The 19,963-nt window shown below is 40.1% G+C and overlaps 1 protein-coding gene across 1 annotated transcript; it reads left to right on the plus strand.

Annotated features, from left to right (window-relative positions):
* The first annotated feature begins 2,410 nt into the window (after positions 1–2,410).
* Positions 2,411–19,963, plus strand: HEXB (hexosaminidase subunit beta). Its single transcript, XM_048292777.1, has 14 exons — positions 2,411–2,743; positions 2,838–2,995; positions 5,708–5,773; positions 6,550–6,596; positions 6,814–6,924; positions 9,473–9,574; positions 11,157–11,286; positions 12,979–13,159; positions 14,181–14,267; positions 14,848–14,920; positions 15,593–15,767; positions 16,551–16,641; positions 16,868–16,972; positions 19,778–19,963. The coding sequence occupies exons 1-14, from the start codon at positions 2,451–2,453 to the stop codon at positions 19,839–19,841; spliced, it is 1,683 nt and encodes a 560-aa protein (XP_048148734.1). The 5' UTR covers positions 2,411–2,450; the 3' UTR covers positions 19,842–19,963.

A 19,963-nucleotide genomic window follows, 5' to 3' on the forward strand; every position in this document is an offset into this window, starting at 1 on the left:
GACTGCAGCCTGCAGTCCAACACTCTTCAATTCAATGTGTCCTGCTTATCCTCTACTGTGAGCTTAGAACCAGTCCTCACATGCAACATAAAACTGGGTTACATCATAGCACCTGAAACCGAAGTGTCTAAAAATGCCAAAGCAAACTGAGATTGTTTGTGGTAATCAAAGACACTACAGTCAGGTTTCCTTAGAAAATGAGGATAGCACATATCTGTCTGACTACTCCACCCAGTAATTTTTAAATCCCAGAGGCCAAATTCAAGCAAAACTGGCAGAGATGTAAATACCTCAAAGACACCAAGTTTCTACAATTTTATCCAGTATACCAATGGGTAAAAGAAAGAAACTATATCCATGGACTTACACAAGGAAAGACTACCTGATCTCTTAATTGGTCATCAAAAAATCTACCCAGAGAAAAAAAAAAGCAAAATTAATTTAATTAGCATTTTTTGCACTGAATAAGTATTTTAAAGAGTGGTAATAATAAATGATTAGGCAAATATTTATTAGGTGACAAATGAACAGGTGTGCTTCATTGGTGTAGAACAGCCTTACTCTACAGAAGATAGAGCCACTGAAAACAAATGAAAGCAAAAATTTTCAGTGTGTCTTCAGTAACCAGCCCTTAGGAGTGGCCAGGCTGCTTAATACTTATCTGTAAACAGAAGATTTTGTTTAGTATCTTACAGTCCCCTCTGCAACTGCAGCTACTTATTCTTACCCACTCCTTCTCTGAGAGCTTATTGATCTCTCAGATATCTCCAAGAAACCCATGAAACAATCCATAATTTCTAAGTATGTCTAAAAAGATGAACAGAAGTAGGCAGCATGAACAGTTGAATCAGCACAGTTGAGGAGACAATCACACCAGGCAAAGGAAAGATAAATAAGGTATACGTAACAGGCAACTGGAAACCTCTGCCACCGCTTGAAGAGTGTAACAATTGCCTCTGAGAGAGCCAGAAAAGACGGCTGCAGTGTTGCCATTTCCACCTATCTCCTGGCATGCAGAGAGCAGGAGGGTAGGTTTGCAGGTGTCATGTCCTGTGTGCCTCTTTGATATAATAAGGAATTGCTTTTACTTATAGCATTACAAGATTAAATAACATTCTGCTATGCATCAAACACTTTCCATCAAGCCTTTGCACTGTAACTGCATGGTTGGGCACAGCAAATGGCAACAACCAGGATGTTTTGTGATTCATTCCCTGCAGGACAGCTGACCAGCTCCTCAGTTACTCTGCAGAAGCAGCATGCAGGTGTCAGCTCCCCTCATCATTGCTGTGGTATTAACTGGTGCTTCAGCCAAAGCAACAACGATGACACTTCAGTGTTCACATTAAGCATTCAGTTAGAGGTGGCATGAAGCCTGAATTCCTCCCCACTGTGACTTTCAGTCTTGGAAAGCTTGAATTTCCTTCCTCACAAACAATTAAGAACAACTTTCCCAAGCTTGCATTGAGATTGGCCAAAACACCAGGTTTGTTTGGTTAAAGGTTGAAACACTTCACTGCAACTCAGACTCCAGCTTATTTACCATATAGCTTGTAACACATTCTGTAGAAAGCCTGTGAAAAAGTAGTTTCTGCTGAGACTGAAATTGTTTTATAGCACTACAAGAGATGTAGAGTCTTTCCTTCATAAAAGTGTAGCCTGCATCACACCCTGTCCATACAGAAATTAAGCTGGCCCAGCCACGCTCCTTTATTCTGTAGAGCAGTTCCATGTGCAGGACCTCATGGTGCCAGCTATTAATGGAATATGCTGAGCTGGACGGGACACATTAGGATCATTGAAGTCCAGCTCCTAGCCCTGAACAGGAGAGTCCCAAGAATCACACTACGTGCCCAAGAGTGTTGTCCAAACACTTTTTGAACTCTGTCAGGCTGGTGCTGTGACCACTTCCGTGAGGAGACTCTTCCAGTGCTCAATGACCCTCTGGGTGAAGAACCTTTTCCTGATAATAACCTGAACTTCTCCTGACTCAGCTTCACGCTGTTACCTCGAGTCTTGTCACTAGTTACCAGAGTAAAGAGATCGGGACCTGCCCCTCTGCTTCCCCTCACGAGGATGTTGAAGACCAGAATGACGTCTCCCCTCAGTCTCCTCTCCTCCAGGCTGAGCAGAGCAAGTGCCCTCAGCTGCTCCTCATACGGCTTCCCCTCCAGACCCATCACTATCCTCGTGGCTCTCCTTTGGAAGCTAATAGTTAATGTTTTTTATGTGCGAAAACCCCTCAGAGGAGAACAAAGAACCGACCCGCTCCACCAGAAGCCCACTCGAGACCCTCACCCTGCCGCACGCCCGCCGAGGAGCCACCGGGCGGACGGTGCCGTGGGCGGGCACTGAGGCTCCCGAGCCCGCCCCAGCCAGCCCCGTGGCGGCGGAGGCGGAGTCGGGCTACCCTGTGAGTGTAACAGGCGGGCTGAGGCAGCCGCCGCACTATGGGCAGAGCCATGGGGCTGGCTGGGTTGTTGCTGGGGCTCGTCGTGGTGCCCGCCGTGCTGGTGAGCACCAGCCTCCGCCACGGCGCCCCGCGGGCCGGGGCCGAGCCGGAGCCATCCGACTGGGAGGTGGCGGCGGACGCCGTCCCCGAGGACTCGCTGTGGCCGCTGCCGCAGTGGGTCCGCACGTACTCTCGCCAGCTGCAGCTGGCGCCCGGCCGCTTCCAGCTGGTGCACGGCGCCGGCTCCTCGGCGGGCCCGGGCTGCGGGTTGCTGCAGGACGCCTTCCGCAGGTGAGCGGCGGTGGGGTTGGGGGGGCTGCAACGGCGGCCCGGGGACGGGAGCAGCCGCCTCAGGGCCCCGCCGGCGCCTGTGCTTCCCCGGCAGGTACTACGAGTACATGTTCGGGCATTCCCGGCGGCGGACGCGGAGCCGCAGGCCGCTGGCTGCCCGAGCGGAGCCCGAGTTGTTCCAGCTGCAGGTGGTGATCGAGGCGGGGGACCCTGGCTGTGACAGGCACCCGCAGCTCACCTCCAGCGAGGCCTGTGAGTACCCGCACGGCCGCTCATCGCGCTCCTCCTTCCCCGGCTTAGGTGGCACCGTTAGGAGCTTGTTTTCCTATCACGTGTCTGGTATAGAAGTCAGCAGGTTTTGGGGTTCTTTTAAAGGAACTCGAAAGCAAGGGCTCTCGGAAGCGCTAAAAAACATTTCACAGCAGTGGCGACCAGAAGATAATTCTTGCTCTTGATGCTGTGGGAAATCCCAGCCCACAGTGGATCACGAAGCTCGTCAAGTGTCGCGCATGATTTTTGCAGTTCAGCTATCATACAGCTCATTTACCTGCTATTATCCTTTCTAGCAGCTAGCATTAGGAATCAGAGATACCATGCTGTGCAATACCCAGTTATCTTTTGTGAGATCTGTGCACAGTCAGGAGATTATTCCTTTCAGTACAGCTTATTTATTGAGTGAAGGCTGTCACTGCTTGCCGTCTCCTTAGAAATGACTACATTTGAATTGAAGCTACTTACACTGAGATATGTACATGGTATTTCCTGTTTTTCCAGGAAAACCAGAAAGTGCTCGTTGAACTTGTTACTCATCTTGCAGTTCTATAAACCTACTTCCTTTATATCTGTAAATACAAGAAAGGAATTAAAAACATGTTTATATTGGATTCATTTTTCTATGCTTCTTTAGTTCTGTGACTGAAGTCCAGAGTGGAGAAGTATTCTAAATAAAGTACTAATCACCAGAGAATTTCATTAACAGAAATAAGAATGAGCAATAGTATTGCTTTTTGTCTGGGCAGGCTAGCACAAAAATCAATATATTCAATTCATCTAGTTCTATTTTGAAATAATCTTCTGTTGTTTGGTATCCAGGATACAGATCCTTAGAAAAAAGATCCTTTTAATCTTAAATCATACATGTGCAGCAGGATTAATTCCACCTGACTTGTAGTAGAGTGTACTGATATTAAATTTACTAAATCCTTTTGAGACGTAAGCCAAAGAGTTCAGGTTTTTTGTGAAGCTTATAATACTTTTCAATGCAAATGAAATACAGCAGCCAACATGCTAATGCTCTCATTGTTCTGCCAGTCAGGTTATTGTGCTGCTTGATTTTTATTTGAACTTTGAACTAGTTTTTGAACTTCAGTTTTTAACCAAAGCTGATTCTTGTTTTCTGTCACGGAATCTGTCAGACCATGTGATTTTTAGGTTGCATTCTTTAGAACAGGCAGTTTTTTCCCTCTGCTCTAAGAAATAAGTTTCCTGTTACAAGTAACATATTTTCTTCATGTAATAAGCTAAACTTTCCAGACTTCAGTAAGTTTTAATTTTCTGGTTTTTGATGGGCTATCTTTTTAAGGGTACAAATTCTAAAAAATGCTGTTATTGCTGATTTGCTGGTTTGGGTGGTCTGGCTCCTTAATAAAGATAGTATGGACAGTCAGTGACTATCCTGTAGCAAGACAATTGGATATGTAATCAAAGTACAGGTTACCTGTCCTCTTACCTGCTTGTGTAAAATGTTCCAAGTAGCTTATTGTAAAATTATCCATCCAAAGTTAATTTAAGGTATGATATCTGTTCAGAAAAAAAAACCCTGCTGTGTTGGAAATAAATCCTTAACAATTTATCACATTTTCCCTACAGTTTACCTGTGGTGATTGCAGTAATCTTCTAAGTTCTCTTTCTTACCCCAAACTTCCAATACGTGCAATCAGTGCTTAGGTTAATATGGAAACTTGAGGTACCTTTTTCATATTGCTGAATGGCTTTTCTCTGGTAGTTTAGATAAATGTTTGAACTGTGTAGATTATACACACCAACCATTCTTTCATACTGACACAGATCAAATAAATGATTGTACAGCAATTCAACCCTTTGATTTTTTTCTCTGCTGTTTCAGATGTGCAGTTATTACTTTGATGTTTGAATAATATAAATCTATAGATTTCTAGATATAGTGTATTTTTATGCACATATATGTATGTGATTTTAAAAATATATTTTAAATGTATTTGTTTGTCCTTTAATATTTACTGAGTCGCCTTAAATTCAAAACCAAAATTAATTTAGGGTTGGTTTTTTTTTCACTAGTGCTTCATACTGTACTTCAGTACTCAAGGGAGGATTGTTACGGATTCCTTCAGATACCATTCTTCATTTTACTTACTGTACTTCACCTCACTGCCCCTATACTGATGCTCAGGTCAAGACGGTGACCTGACACCCTGTTGGTGCATCAGGCACAGCATCGCCAGCTGGGCAAGGGAGGGGATTGTGCGGCTCTGCTCTGCACTGGGGCGGCCTCACCTCGAGAAATAAACTGTAAACTATATAAAAGGAAGATAAAAGGAGAAGTAAACTTTTTGTGATTAGGTTTGGCTTAGCTACCCGACCCTTATCACATATGTCTTAAATGCAAAAATACAGTCTGTTATGTTTTAAATCAGGTGGGTTAAACTTTGCTGGAATGTACAATATTTTAACATTGCCATTACTAAGCACCTTACTTGTTTTATCTTCTTTCTGATTAGCTGTTGACTCTCTGAATAGTAGCTTGCTTTATATCAGGAAAACATAGATGAAAAATAATTGCATGCTATCACTTTTAAAAACAGGATTGATTGGAATTTAAAACACAAAGGGAGATGTGGCACTTGAAGAATCATTTTAATGCCTTTTGGCATTGTCCTGTCAATTCATGGTTTCTTGAGGAGTAAGCTTTTTTTTCCTTTCCTTTAGATCATTTAACTGTAACTGAGCCTGTGGCTATACTGAAAGCTTATGAGGTATGGGGTGCTTTAAGAGGTAAGCTGATAATTTTCACATTGAGCTATTTGTTTAGGGCTTATACAAACTTCATGGCAGACCAAGAACCAGCTGACCAGTTAGGCTTGCCCTCATTCAGTACCTCATTGGAAGTAAGCTTAGTCAAGCCAGAAGGATACTCAGATATGTATCAGTTAGACGTTTGGTCCAGATGCTCAGCATCTCAGATCCAGTGGCACACTGTGAGTACATTCTTGCTGTGCCTGAAATCAGCCAGGCCAAGCAAAAAGCTGTCTAAACTACAGTGTGACAGATTATTTTCTGACTGCACCTAATAACTGGACATGCTGAATTGCATCGCAAAGAATAAAAATCCTGACATTTCAGCCTGCTGTTCTTACTGGAATGTTGACTCTGTATATTAGTTACCTATAAATCAACAGATTTTTCATGCTGAATTAGAAACTTCACCAGTTCCAGAAATTACAGGAATAGATGCATAATGAGACCAGAAATTCCTACCTCACTCTCAGTAATTGTATTACTATTTGGGGATTAATCTGCTACAGCTGAGCGGTAGCACAAGTATTCGGTATCTGTGCATAATGGAGAGTTTGAATGGTTCTCTCCAGAGTTTTTTGAACAGTGGTGCTTAAGCAACTAAGGAAACTGTGCTAAAGAGAAAGAAACTCAGCTACAAGCATTCTTTCTAGCTATATGAATACCTGTAAAAAATTATGGTACTGTTTGTAACTAAAACTTTAAGGGCAAGTACTGGTTTGTAGTTGAGATCCCTTTCTTGGATATTTTTCCAGGCTTGGAAACCTTCAGCCAGTTGGTTCATGAAGATGACTATGGAAGCGTAAGTATAGCTGTTAACTACATCCACTGTCCTGGTAACTGGGTGCTTTTCTAGAAACAGCAGATCTACCAGTTTCATTCAGCAGCATTTCAGTCTGTTACAGATTTCCAAGAATCATTTTCTGAAAAAAAAAAGTATTTTCTGTTTGAAATTATGAATATTGAAATAAACATTAAATATTAAAATAAAATTCTAATTTTTAATTTTTTTCTCATAGTTTCTTGTCAATGAATCTGAAATCAATGACTTCCCAAGATTTGCTCATAGAGGAGTCTTATTAGACACTTCAAGGCATTATTTACCATTGAAATCTATTCTGACAAACCTGGTAAGTAGGCAGTTTTGTGTCATTAATAATGAAGGCTTTTTGTTGTTGTGTTTTGTCACCTGAAGTAGGTAGCAACTGGAGCTGGTATGAAAGAAGAACCCATCTTTTCTGTATGACTTTAAAAAGACAGAGTGAACTTTGCTAAGCAAAGGTCTGAACGTAGACTGGAGAAGCATTGAGTGGACAGACACAATGAGTATTAAATCTGTAAAGGGGACTGGTGTTTGTGGTACCTCAGATTCTCTGTATTTTCTGTTGCCTAAACCAGCTTATGTATTATTTCTTGGAAGCATGTTTTGAGACATCTGACTGTCATCAATCAATGCAAGGGATACCTTGCAAATTCTGGCTTCAGTGCCAGTGATTTCAGGAAAACTCCAGTCTTTTGGAACAGACTTTGGTAGTCCAGTAGCAGCCTTTGATAGTCCTTTCTTAGGCTACTAAGTGCAAGCCAGTAATTAAGTACTACAGAGCAAGGGAGAAAATTCAAAACCCTCACTGGAAGCTACTGAAAAATAGACAAACAAAAAAAAACAAACAAAACTTTCTCCAAAAAGCTTAAATAAGCACATTAAGAATTAATGTGCTCCAACCTTGATGGAAGGGTGATGTATTTGTATAAATTAGCAGCCAAAGCTGTGGGGTTTTCTGTTTTGCACTCCCCGTTTTTTTGTTGTTGTTGATGTCCTTGTAGGAGGGATTATTTAGTTATTTGAAGTGGAGGAATAGGCAGTTTCCTGTCTTGTCTCTGTCTTGCTTCTCCAAGGTGAAATAATATTCGAAATTTCCCCTCCATGTTGCAGAACTTTGCAAAACAGGTTTAAGATAAGCAGAAAGAGTGCACATAAAAACAGTCTTAATTTCTGAGGTCATCCTTGAACTATGCTCAGAACTTGTCCTTTGGGTATTTAACACTTGTATTCAAGGTCAGTGCCTGTTCAGCAAGTAATGCTTGTGTAGTGTTACATTTGCAACAGAGGATGCTTCAAAGTCTCAAGTAAATATTTGTGTCAGTATTTTTTGGTTTGTCTAAAAGAGATGTCCACAGAGACTTGCATTTCTAACTATTTTTGTGTTTCTGTAACTGCTGCTGTTCTGCTTTTTTTCCTTAAATTGCATGTCTGTCTCTAATACTATATCAGAGCTACATCTTATGCTCTTTTCATGGTTTTAAGAACAAGTATGCTTCTCCTCCCTCCTCTCTGCCTGCTTGAATCCAGAGTAATAAAAAGCATCAGTAATCTCTTACTCTGACATGTGGCGATTAGATGCTTAGGGCAGCAATTCAAGTACATTTCTAGTTTGTGTTCAACTGCTGCACTGTATTTCCAGGAAGGGCATTGTCCTTGAGGAAGGAGTAGGTGAACTGAAGGTTCAGAGATGTAATTTTCTATGTAGAAGGATGGTATGTGTTAGAAATGCATGAAGACATGTGGCAATTAAAAATTCTGCAGTGTCATTAAACAGATGAGATAAATTTGGGGAATGTACAAAATATGAATCTTCTTTTGGATTTGGTGGGAGTTCCTGAAGAGATTTTATCACCTCTGTAAATACCCCTAGGTAAAAAAAGAATGGGGGGAATGGGTGGTGAAAACAATTGTATTGTGGCAAGGGATTGGGAGCAGCTGTGTTGCAATCAGTCATGAATGATGTAAACACTTAATTTGGTCTGCTCACAGCACACACTTGTAGTCATTAACAAGCCAGCATAACCCAAGGTATGTATGTAACTGTCCAACTGGAGTCATAATTCTAAAATATGTGTGTTAACATTGATCTTGATTATCTTCAAGATCAAAAAAAGGGAAGTACTGACACTGTTATGAATGAAAACATAAAAGAAACACTGTCTTTTGCAGGGAAAATGCATAGTTTATTTTGCATGCATTTGAAATGGATTCTGCAGAAGTCACTAGCAAGAAGGGATGTACTATGTAGTAGGAAACTCTCATGTTGTTCTGTTTTCAAGTCCAAGGTATTTCGTTAGAAAAGTATAAGCTTTTCTGTAAGCTGAAATAGGTGATGGTGCATAGAGAATTACCCACAGAACCATCTGAGTTGAAAGGGACCCAGAAGGATCATCAAGTCCATCTGTTAAGTGAATGGCCCATATGGGGGTCAAACCTCCAACCTTGGTGTTAGCATCACCATGCTGTAGCCACCTGAGCTAATCTCAGGGTATGTGTTCTGAAGTGGAAGAAATTCATAAGTGTTCATAGCAGTTCATACTACACGGGCTGGTAGAATGGGGGTCAGATCAAGAGCTTGTTAACAGCAGTGGTGAGAACAGATTGCAGGGGGATGGAGCAGTAGAGGTGTGTGCTTCCAGGATTTAGTGAAACATAGAAAGGTTTTTTGGTTTGTTGGTGGGGGAATTGGGTGAGTTTTGGTTGGTTTTTTGGGTGGTTTGGTTTGTTAGAGGTTTTATTCTTTTTTAGGTGTTGCTCTAGGCATCCGGGATATGCTGGGACAAGACCACTTTTTTGCATAGGTTTTCTATGAGAATGAAGTGTTTAACTAAACTCTATTGCATTATTTGTTACAGGATGCCATGGCTTTTAATAAGTTCAATGTTCTCCACTGGCATATAGTAGATGATCAGTCCTTCCCTTACCAGAGCATTTATTTCCCTGAATTAAGTGACAAGGTGAGTAAACACCATTTGAGCAGGGTGGAAGGGCAGAAATCTGGCACATACTTCATGAAAATAAAATGCAGGGTTTACCAGTGCTTGAGTATATCCGATTTGGCTTATTGTAAAACAGTACAATGGGACCAGTAACCAGCAAGTCCACATTTAGGATCCTACCTGAGTGTCTGTGTGGACCATTTTTAAGTCTTCCCTGGTGGATACATGGTAAATGACCTTCTTAACTCTTCTGTGCAAATTTTCTGCATGATCTTCAGTGTTTGCAGGCCTTCAAACACTAATGGTGTGCAAATAAGTAGTGAACACTGCTTGGATTTCTGTTGATGGGATTCTTTAACTGGTTGACTTCTGCCACTCAAACAAATGTAGGAGATTTTCCTGCCAGCTCTTGGTCTGGAACCACTGCAATAGTACTTCTGTCCTGTCTGATACCTAGTTAGCTTTACAAAACACACCATGTCTGTAAGAGGTCCAAAAGTGCAAGGTTGTTTCCTAGACAAAATACAGTGCAATGTGTCTTATTTCTAGATGCGTAGTAGGCTTTGTTACATTAGTGAGAGCCATCATGAGGTTCTTGCTCAGTCACGGTACAGTAGGAGCCAAATCAAACATAGCTAAGTAGTTAAGAATAGTTAAGTAGACTAAGCCTAAGTACAAGATTTGTGATTCTGTTTTAAAATGCTTGCTAGAATCTGACCCTCATGAAAATTATGTTGGCAGTGCTTGAGCAGATGCTATGAAGAATTTTATAATTCAAAAATTTTATATGTTGCATAGTGCAGTCAGATTATTTTGTCCAGTAAAGGCTATGGAATTCTGTCGTATTTCCCATTGACAGCTAGAGAGAGGGAGATGGCCTGTGTCTGAACAAGCTTCTCTTTGAAAGGCTTGTTTACTGTTTCCTTTTTTGAGTAACTCAGCTGTGGAAACCATTTCCAGATAAACAGAAGCTTAAGGTGCTATTAATCATGAAGAGTCACGATGTATTCTTACGTAGTTTGGCTCTTTGGCAAGCATCTGTTTCACCAAACTGTAATAATCAGGGTCATTGTCACATTTGTTGGCTGTGTAGGAGTAGAATTACACTCAAATTCAGTGTCACAAAACAAACATGTCCTGATGCTAAATTGGTCACTATCAAAACTGAGAAGCAGAGATGTTGGAAGTTCTTTCTGACTTGGCAGAATTTTTCTATTAGTCGTGTATGTTATGTAGCAAGGGCCCAATGTTTCAGAGCTAATGGGGAACAACAACTTGCCTCTATACTATAGAATTGAAAAGCGTATCTTTCAAAATTCTGAAAGAATAGAAACAAGCTTTTCTGTGTTCTTCAGTAACAGTGAGCTAAGGAGGAAAGGAAGGTCTCGTCAGGGAGGTCTGTCTCAGTGTTGTGAGTTTGTTGGTTTGGTGGGTTTTTTTCTCTCCACAAGTTAACTGAAAAGTTCTGTGTGTGCAGTTGATAAACCAGAGCCAACCTTTTAAACTGCTCTCCAGTCTAAGTTAAAATATTTCCATCCAAATTTTGTGATCTGCTGCTATAGTGTGTTGCAAACTGTCTCTAAATGTGAATATTTTACAGGGGGCATACTCCTCTAATCTCATCTATACTCCTACTGACGTCCATCTGGTGATTGAGTATGCTCGGTTAAGAGGCATCAGAGTTATCCCGGAGTTTGATACCCCAGGACACACGCAGTCTTGGGGGAAAGGTATGCCCAAGAAAGTAGTAATTGTTAAGAGATTGTGGTGAGTAGTAGCGCAAAATGAATTTTTTAAGAAGTAACCAATAAAGTGCTTTGGAAGGCCCTTGATAAGGAAGAGGCACTAAGTAATGTCATGACCTTTACAGGTTAGAGGAAGTAAGATTAATGAAGAAAGTTGACATGTTCAGTGCTAGATGTGTGTGCAAGGGTACAGATATATTCTGCCTTAGACTTTGTTGTTGGTACCCCATCACTCAGAGCTTTTGAGTTTAGAATAATAAGGCAGTGTCTAGAAATAAGGAGTTGCTTGCTCTGGAGTTGCTTTGGGAAGGTTCTTTGGAAGTGACTGATGTTTCTTTGAAACTTTGAAACTTTGAAGTGGTAATCTGCCAGTGTATAAAGCACAGTGAACCTGGATGCTTCTTCACTGACTTATCTTCTGGGTCTCAGAGTAATACTTCTCTTGATAGAGAATGCTGGTATTTACTTGCACTCAAGGACCAGGAAACCGTGTGCTTTAATACCGTGTGCGCTGAATGCAATGTCACTGCAATTTACGTAAGATGACTTTGGCCAAAAGTAAAGATTTTTCTAGTGTTTCATAGTTTTAGCTTTAGCCATGGAATGAGTCTCGTAGTCATCCTGTGGGGATGTGGTCATAATGTTGGAAGATGTTTCAGGCTCTTTTCTCACTATTTAAAATGAGGAAGAAGGGAACCAAGCAAAACCTAAATTTGCTAAACACTCTTTTGGAATCTTCATCTGAAGCCGTCTTCACTCTTACAGAGGTCTGTTAAAACCATTGGCTTGCCTGGTGATATGTGAGGTGGTCTACATTCACTCAAAGAGCAACTTGATCTCCCTTTCCTAAAATCAGTTGTTCTCAATAGCTTCCTGCGTAGCTTTTTTTAATGCGATGCACAGAAGCCAGTTCTGGCTTTGCTTATGAACTTGGGCAGCTATGCTTTCTTTGCATTCAAATTGAAGATACTGGACAGAAGTCTTAAGGTTTGTGAGTTGAGTAGTAGAAGCAGTCTAGCACTAAGGTCTGTTTGGGGGAGATGTGCTCAGAGTAGGAAACACACAGCCAGGAAGGTGCTGCTGCTGCAACTACAGTGTACACCAAATAAACTAACTTTTTCCTGTTTAGTTTTCCTGGCTTATGTTGCTTCAGGTATCTTGACTTGAGAACCATTGCATAGTTTTGATCTCTGTTTAGCCTTCATTTTTTGTGTAAAGGTACATTCTTAGCAGAGTGAGATAGGACATCTACCTTGAGCTATGTACCTGACACCTACTTATATGTTAAAAAAGCAGAGTAATAAAAAGAGAAAAGAGGCGTCTGAAGCACACTCATTACGTTCAGCTTCCTTCTAATTGGCTTCCTTCTGATATTCATTAAAGCTTTTTTTGCTTTGTTCAAGTAGTTATCCAAGTAACGTTTTCCAGGTATTGTGACATGCTACGTGTATTAGTGTGTGTTAAGTCACAAATCTGAAATTAAGAGTCCCGATTGCCAGTTAGACCCTTCAGCATTTTACAAGTTGTCTTATTTCATCCTGCCTCTATTTGATTATACTTAAGATAGGTGAGCACTTAGGTCATGTTTACCTTTTTAATATGGATAACTGCTTTTTCCTGCTAGCAAAGTTAGCATAGCAACGAAACTGAATATCATCTATTAATTGTTTTTATTAGGTCAAAAAGATCTTCTCACTCCTTGCTACAATGGAGAACAGCCAACTGGGTCCTTTGGACCTGTAAATCCCGTTTGGAATACAACTTACGACTTCATGACTAAGTTCTTCAAAGAGATCAGCAGTGTATTTCCAGATGAATTCATTCATTTGGGAGGAGATGAAGTGGACTTCAGTTGTTGGTATGGTGACAATTCAAAGAACAAATATCTAGTGCCTCCTAAACCTGTCCACCTCCATCAATTACGGAACTCAGTTGCATGGGACAGTTTTCACTGCATAGACAAAAGATCTCCACTCCTACCTCTGTAACTATTTACAGGTAGATCATTTGCGATCCTCCACAAGCAACTGATGTGCAGAATTTTGCTTTGACTCATAGTTTCATAAATATTCTAAAGGATTTCTTTATGAAAATTACCCTGGCAGGAAAAAGAACTAGTATGTTAGAAAAATACTAGGTAAGAAAATTAATATTTAAATGCTTTGTGTTAAAGTAGATCTTACATTGAGTTCTGCCCTCCAGAAAATCTGCTAACAGTAAGAATTACCAAACAGATTCATGTGTGTTTGTATTAGAGGTACAGCATGTATTAATAGTGTTCTTAATTCAGTTGTGGATTTTGAATATTTTGGAGTCTCTCTGCTGGAGAGACTAACTAATAATAAAGAATTTGGAGCATTTTGATGAGTATTCAAATTGACCTAGTTAGTATTTCTGCATTCTCTTTAAAGATAAAATCCAAACACTCGGGACATTATTTAATTTTTATAGAGAAGGAAAACTTCTGGCAAATGCTTTAACACAAATGTGTTGGTTTGTTTTTATGGTGGAAACACAAAATTGTTGAGTTCTCAGACTGCTGACAACCTTAGCACAAAGTGGCTGAGATGCCAAGAACCCCAGAGCTCTTAAGAGTTTGGGGCAGCCTGCCAGAGACCACTTCAGAACAGGGACTCCAGCAGTTTTACCAGAGAATTAAGTCTATTGGCTTTATTTCAAATCAGGATGAAACTGTTTCAAAATACCTAAATCATGTTAACTTGCTGCTTCTGCTCTGCTGTGCATTCCAGGTTGTGGCATGCCTAAGGTATCAGCCAGTGTGCTGTGCATAGGTAGAAATGGTTGGGAAATCTGGTTTAAAATGTAACAAAAATAATCCTTTTTTTTTTTTTAAACTTGTTTTCTTGTTGCGATTTAAGGAAATCTAACCCTGAAGTGAAAAAGTTCATGAAGAAGCAAGGTTTTGGCACTGACTATGCTAAGCTGGAATCTTACTATGTTCAAAAGTATGTTGTTTTTTTAATTCTTGCTCAGTTTTTCGCATTCATTATTTGAGGGTGGTGTTGAGGTGCAGATACGGAAGCTGATTTAGTATCTATATTATTTTGAAAAATTGCCACATATTTGGGACTATCCACTTTATTTTCAAACACCAGGTCTGAAGTTCATAGCTTTAAAACGAGGGACACAGCACAGATATGTAGGCTGGTTTTACACACACTGTGAACGTATTGGGTATCTTAAACTATGGATCTGCAGTAGTGTCAGCACACACAGTGGGGAGGAAGTTTCTGCAGACATTTCTTTCTCTCCTTAAATAACACAGATTTAGTCACCCTGTATGAGTTGCTGGTAGTTCTGAACATCAGTTTGTGTAAATGCATGTGCACATTGTTCTACGTGGTAGAACATGCTCTGCAAGACAGAGCACTGAAGGCCAAAACCAGAACAACCTGCTTTTTCATGGTCTCCCATGCAGTGGTGGGAAAGGCCTGATGTGCCTTGGGGTAGAAAATGTTGCTAATTTGAGTGCTTGTACTTAATCTCATTGAAGTTCACAAAATTGATCTTATTTCTAAATTCTAGCATTGTGGACATTGTTTCTTCCTACAACAAAGGACAAATGGTCTGGCAAGAAGTGTTTGATCACAAAGCGCAGGTAAGATGGGAAAATTAGTAAGGTATTCTTGCGTAACAGCGCAATATTGTGTGAGGCTTCCTAAGTAGACTATTAAATAGGTCTGGCTTTGTCTCTTAAGAGTTAAAGCAAGTCTGCTGACATTAGCAAGTCTCCCCAGCTGTTGGAGCCTCCCTTGAAATTATCACTTGTTGAATATGTAATAGGAGAAACAGGAACACCAGCATTGAAGTGCATTTTAAAGGTGAACATAACCTGGTTATGTATTAACACAGTTAATATAACATGCTTTAAAATGTCAGAATAAAGGGTAGAGAAGTTTCTATGGGTTTTCTTTCTTTTTTTTTATCACTTAAGTGTGTGTCTGGTCCAGTAAGACCAAATGCTCAGCTTTTTAAAGAGCTGGTCAGATACACGGTGCATGTAGGAATCCCCTTAGAGCATTAACTGTCTATAGTATAACCTAGGCTTCTCTCTAGTACGAGTTGTGTTTAAAACCAGCAAAGAGCTAATCAGCTTTAGACTTCGGGGTAGGAGGGATGACAAAAGGTAGTTTCTAAAACATTCCTCTTCAAAACAAAATAGAGAGTTTTGAAATTCATGATCCTTTTCCTTGATAACAGCAATTAGGATTGCCATTAATGTTTTTGTGTTAAGTTGGTTAGTTAGTTGTTTTGTCTTTTCCTCTTTTAGCTGAAACCAGACACTGTAGTTCAAGTGTGGATGGCAAGTAACTATGCTCATGAACTGAGCAGTGTCACTGGAGCTGGGTTCACCACTATCCTGTCAGCACCCTGGTACTTAGACTACATTAGTTATGGGCAAGACTGGAAGAAATACTACGGTGTTGAACCACTTAACTTCCCTGGTTTGTTACTTTTTTTATACACATGTTCTGTGCATGAAACTCCTTGGTTTATAGTACAATGTACATGGAAAGAATAGGGCTCTTTAGAGTGGCCATTCCATCACTGTGATTATAGCATAATCAAAGGAATTATGGTCAGCTAGAACTCTGGAAAACTCTTAAATTAAAAAAAAGAAACTTTGTACTTCTCACAGGGAAAGGTGTAACCTTCCTCAAGCATCTAGTACTGGTGTTTGCATAAGAGAGAATGCTGGGCTAGGTGGGCAGATGATTTAGGAACAGAGTTGTGCAAAATGGCTGTTGGTAGACAGACACTGAATTTGTTATCAAGCTTCTTGAGTGCTAAGCTATTCTAGAGAAAGACGTTCTCTCCCTGTGTCTAAAGTTGATACAAACATCTTATGCTTTCAATGGGGCTTTCATTTTGTGCAAGGGACCTCTCAGAGCTCATTAAGAACACCTAACTAATTTTTTCAAGGAATGTTCTGCATGTGATAGAATGAACAGTTTCCATCAGGACTTAAATCTCTAGGAATGTCAAAAAGCTGAGGAATGTCTTCAGAGCATAAAAGGTAAAATCCTTTCCGACAGAGCAGAGAAGTGGCTTCTCTGGGCAAATGGCTTGGTAATTCTCACATTCAGTAACAAGACTAACAAAATGTTCAATTAGTGGTCAGGATAGGTATTTTATATGAAAACAACTGAACATCAGTCCTATCTTAATTGTTGATCATGCACATCTTCTGGACAGAGAGAAATTCTGACTTTCTGCTTTAAATTCAGGAACTGAAAAACAGAAGAAACTTGTAATAGGTGGAGAAGCCTGCCTGTGGGGGGAATTTGTAGATGCAACTAACCTGACACCAAGATTATGGTATGAACTGCTTTATCATTAGATTTTAGAAAGCCAGCTACAAGAAGTATTAATTAATCCAGCAGGACTGTATGATAGTGGTAACAGTGCTCTGTGCTGAGCCTTAGCAGCTATGAAAATTAATGCTTCTGGGTATTGAAGTATTATATTAGACCTGGTATTAAAAAAATGTATCCATTCTTGGTTAAAGATGATACCTACTCTAAAACGGAGTATACCTTTACAGGCCTCGAGCAAGTGCTGTTGGGGAAAGACTATGGAGCAGCAGCAATGTGACCAACTTGCAGGATGCCTACAAAAGGCTGACTAATCATCGATGCCGCATGCTCCGGTAAGATTTAGTAGCTACAGTGTATTTTGGTTCTCAAGTTTTATAACCACTGGAATAAAGGTACAGGCATGAACTGCTGGCCTGGAAATAGGGAAGAGAGCTAGCAGTTTAACCTGACTGAAAATGCAATCGCATATGGTTTTGTATCCACAGAAGAGGAAGACAGATACATTAAGAAAGGAGCTCTGGACAGTTTGGCAACTCAAATTTTCAGAACTCACTTTTTTCAGTGAAATACTAGGACTCACCTGTTTCTCTTTCCTATGAAGGAAAAACAAATACCATGATTGACTTATTTCAGACAAAAATTATATTAAAGGGTATGTGGGAGGAGTACACTGGCAGAAGGAAAAGCAGACTTCTAAAAAAAAAAAAGGTGGTGTTATTTATTTATTATTAATAATAATTAAAGACCTGCAGCAGGTAATCAAGTGGAGCTGTTTGCATGAGAGTTGAGCTTGGGCAAGCTATTCTTTCAAGTATTGCCTTACTTTAGGGGCTGAAAGGAGTGGATAAGCAGTCCATGACAAATTCTAATTCATTTATGAACTGACTTTGTTTACGGTAGTCCTAACACATTCTTCTCCCAGTTCTTTCCTAAAAAGTACCTACACAAGATACTGGTTATTTATTGCTAGTGTTGTCTTTGTACATTCAAAGTTGTAGATACCAGTGATTTCTAGGAATTAAGTCTAAATTTGACTTCACTTCGAAAGTATACAGTCAGAGAGCTGACTAGTTGAACTGCAGCAAGTGTGAAACATACCATTTTGTTTCTCTACAGAAGTTTATGACAAGTCATTGAAAATCTCAGCTCTGTGTGGTAGTAGGTCAAAGTAGATACAAATCAGTGTTTTAAAGAACAGGATACAACAGCAGTTATAGTCAGCACTTAAAACTCAAGCTCTCTGCTCATGTTCCTGAAGATGTCTTAGCATGACTATCTGTAGGAATCACTTACATTTAGTTTAGAATATACAGTATATGTTTAGCTTACAGTCACTCTTTAATCAAGAGTGACTGAAGGACTTGTAAGTTTTGACTTGATTGGGTTATTTCAAGCTGGCTTAAAATAATGATGTAGGAAAATAGCTGTATGTAAGTTGTGTTATCTCCCTCAGTCATGAGAAAAATAGATACATGACGAGAGAGCTGACAAATACATATTAAAATAATTTTAAGGGCTTTAAAAACTTCTGTCCTATTACTTAGTGGGATGGTGCATCTCTTGGGGGGCTCAGGTACAACTGAACAGTGAAGTGTACAGTAGCTGTACCACTAGGATTAGGGTTTTACAGTGAACTAAGCCATGATATTCTGGACCTGTTTAACTCCACTGCTGCATCTGCATCTTCTTCCTTAACACTTGTATTGCTGTGCAGGGAGCTGGTCCAGATGACAGCAGCTGCTCTGGTAGTGCTGGCATTAGTGATGCAGAATGCAGGGGCTACTCCCTGTACTTGTTGCACATACTTAGCATCAGAAAGAAGCCTAAGGAAAAACTGTTTTGCTGGCTTAAGATGAACAATTCCTGTTAGAAACTAACTACCTCAATAAAAAGATATGTTGTCCTGAAAATGAATCTTTTTATACAGGCTTTGAACCAGAAAAACACTAGAGAAACCATTCCCTTTCCATTGATGAAATGAACATTCCATGGACCTGCAGTTGTTGCCTTTCATGTATATGGGGCTTCCTCAAAGACCTGACTTAGTATCAGGCTGTTGCAGTCTTAGCATGTACGCAAGGACTGTTCCTACTAACGTTTTTATTCATCGTGTATACACAGACTGTGGCAGTTATAGCAGGACAAGGCGCCTTTCCAAGAGAATAAACAGCTCTGGCTTGCTATGCAGCTGGTTACCAGGGAGCAAGGGAATGGGTAGGTAGCACATTGTAACAGCTAGATCCTGGTCACTAGAAGAACAGTAACTGCCAATTTAAGATCAAGGCCACTGCTCTTGAAATATTACAGTGAACACAGTAGGTACTATTCAGATCTAAACTTAGCTTTCTCTAGGACACAGCAGGCCAGATTGCAGAGAAAGGGTGATGGGAGGAAGGAAACAAGAAGATGGGCATATATTCTAGAGCCCTAGATACCAACCCTTGTCTTAACTAAGAGTACGTTTTGCTTAGGGGCAGCAATCATTCAGCTGAGCTATTTCATTATTCAGTTTCTTCCACTGCACCACTTTTAAATATTAGTAGCACTATTATCTAGTTCTTAAACATTTAAGAAGTAGAATTTTGTTTTCAACTACTTTAACTCTGAAACATGTTTTTATACTATCTTACTGCACCATCATAAGCCACAGGTGTTGGTTTGTTTTTAAAGCCACATGAGAACATAATCATTTATGATAGTGTAAGCTGAAAGAAACCCTGACTCCCCCCAAAAATAATGAAAATTATGGAATTAGAGCTGCATATTAAGGAAGCATTGAGGCTGGGAGAGGGGAGAATATGCAAATATTAGTTGATTCACATTTGCCTTCATTATGACTTCTTTTCAATAAAAGCAATAGATTTTGCAGAACATCAAAAGAACTAGCCCCTGAATTTAAGTTTTCAACTTGTTTGCTAATAGTTTGGTGCCTCTTGATTGAAACAGAGGTTCAATCCAAAGTACAATCAAAAGTACAATAGGGCCCTTTTTCACTCCCTAAATAGGCCATATGTTCTTTCTTGGAAGTAGTTTTGTTTATATAATTACTAAAATAGATTGCCAGTATCTCTCTTCCTGCCTACACAAGCAGCCAGTTTTTCGATTGCACTCATACCCATTCTGCTTTATTTTAACAGCCGTGGCATAGCGGCCGAACCGGTGTTTGTTGGATACTGCGCCCATGAAGGTAGAGCGCCGTAACTGCTGCAAAGACTTCTTGTCAACAGCCTGAAGTGCCTCTGGGGGATAACTATATACATGCAGTTTTGTATCTGAATCAAGACTTAAAATTTTCACTTTTAAAATAAAATTATTTGACAGCC

Source organism: Corvus hawaiiensis, chromosome Z (genome assembly GCF_020740725.1).
Source record: "Corvus hawaiiensis isolate bCorHaw1 chromosome Z, bCorHaw1.pri.cur, whole genome shotgun sequence".
Classification (NCBI taxonomy): domain Eukaryota; kingdom Metazoa; phylum Chordata; class Aves; order Passeriformes; family Corvidae; genus Corvus; species Corvus hawaiiensis.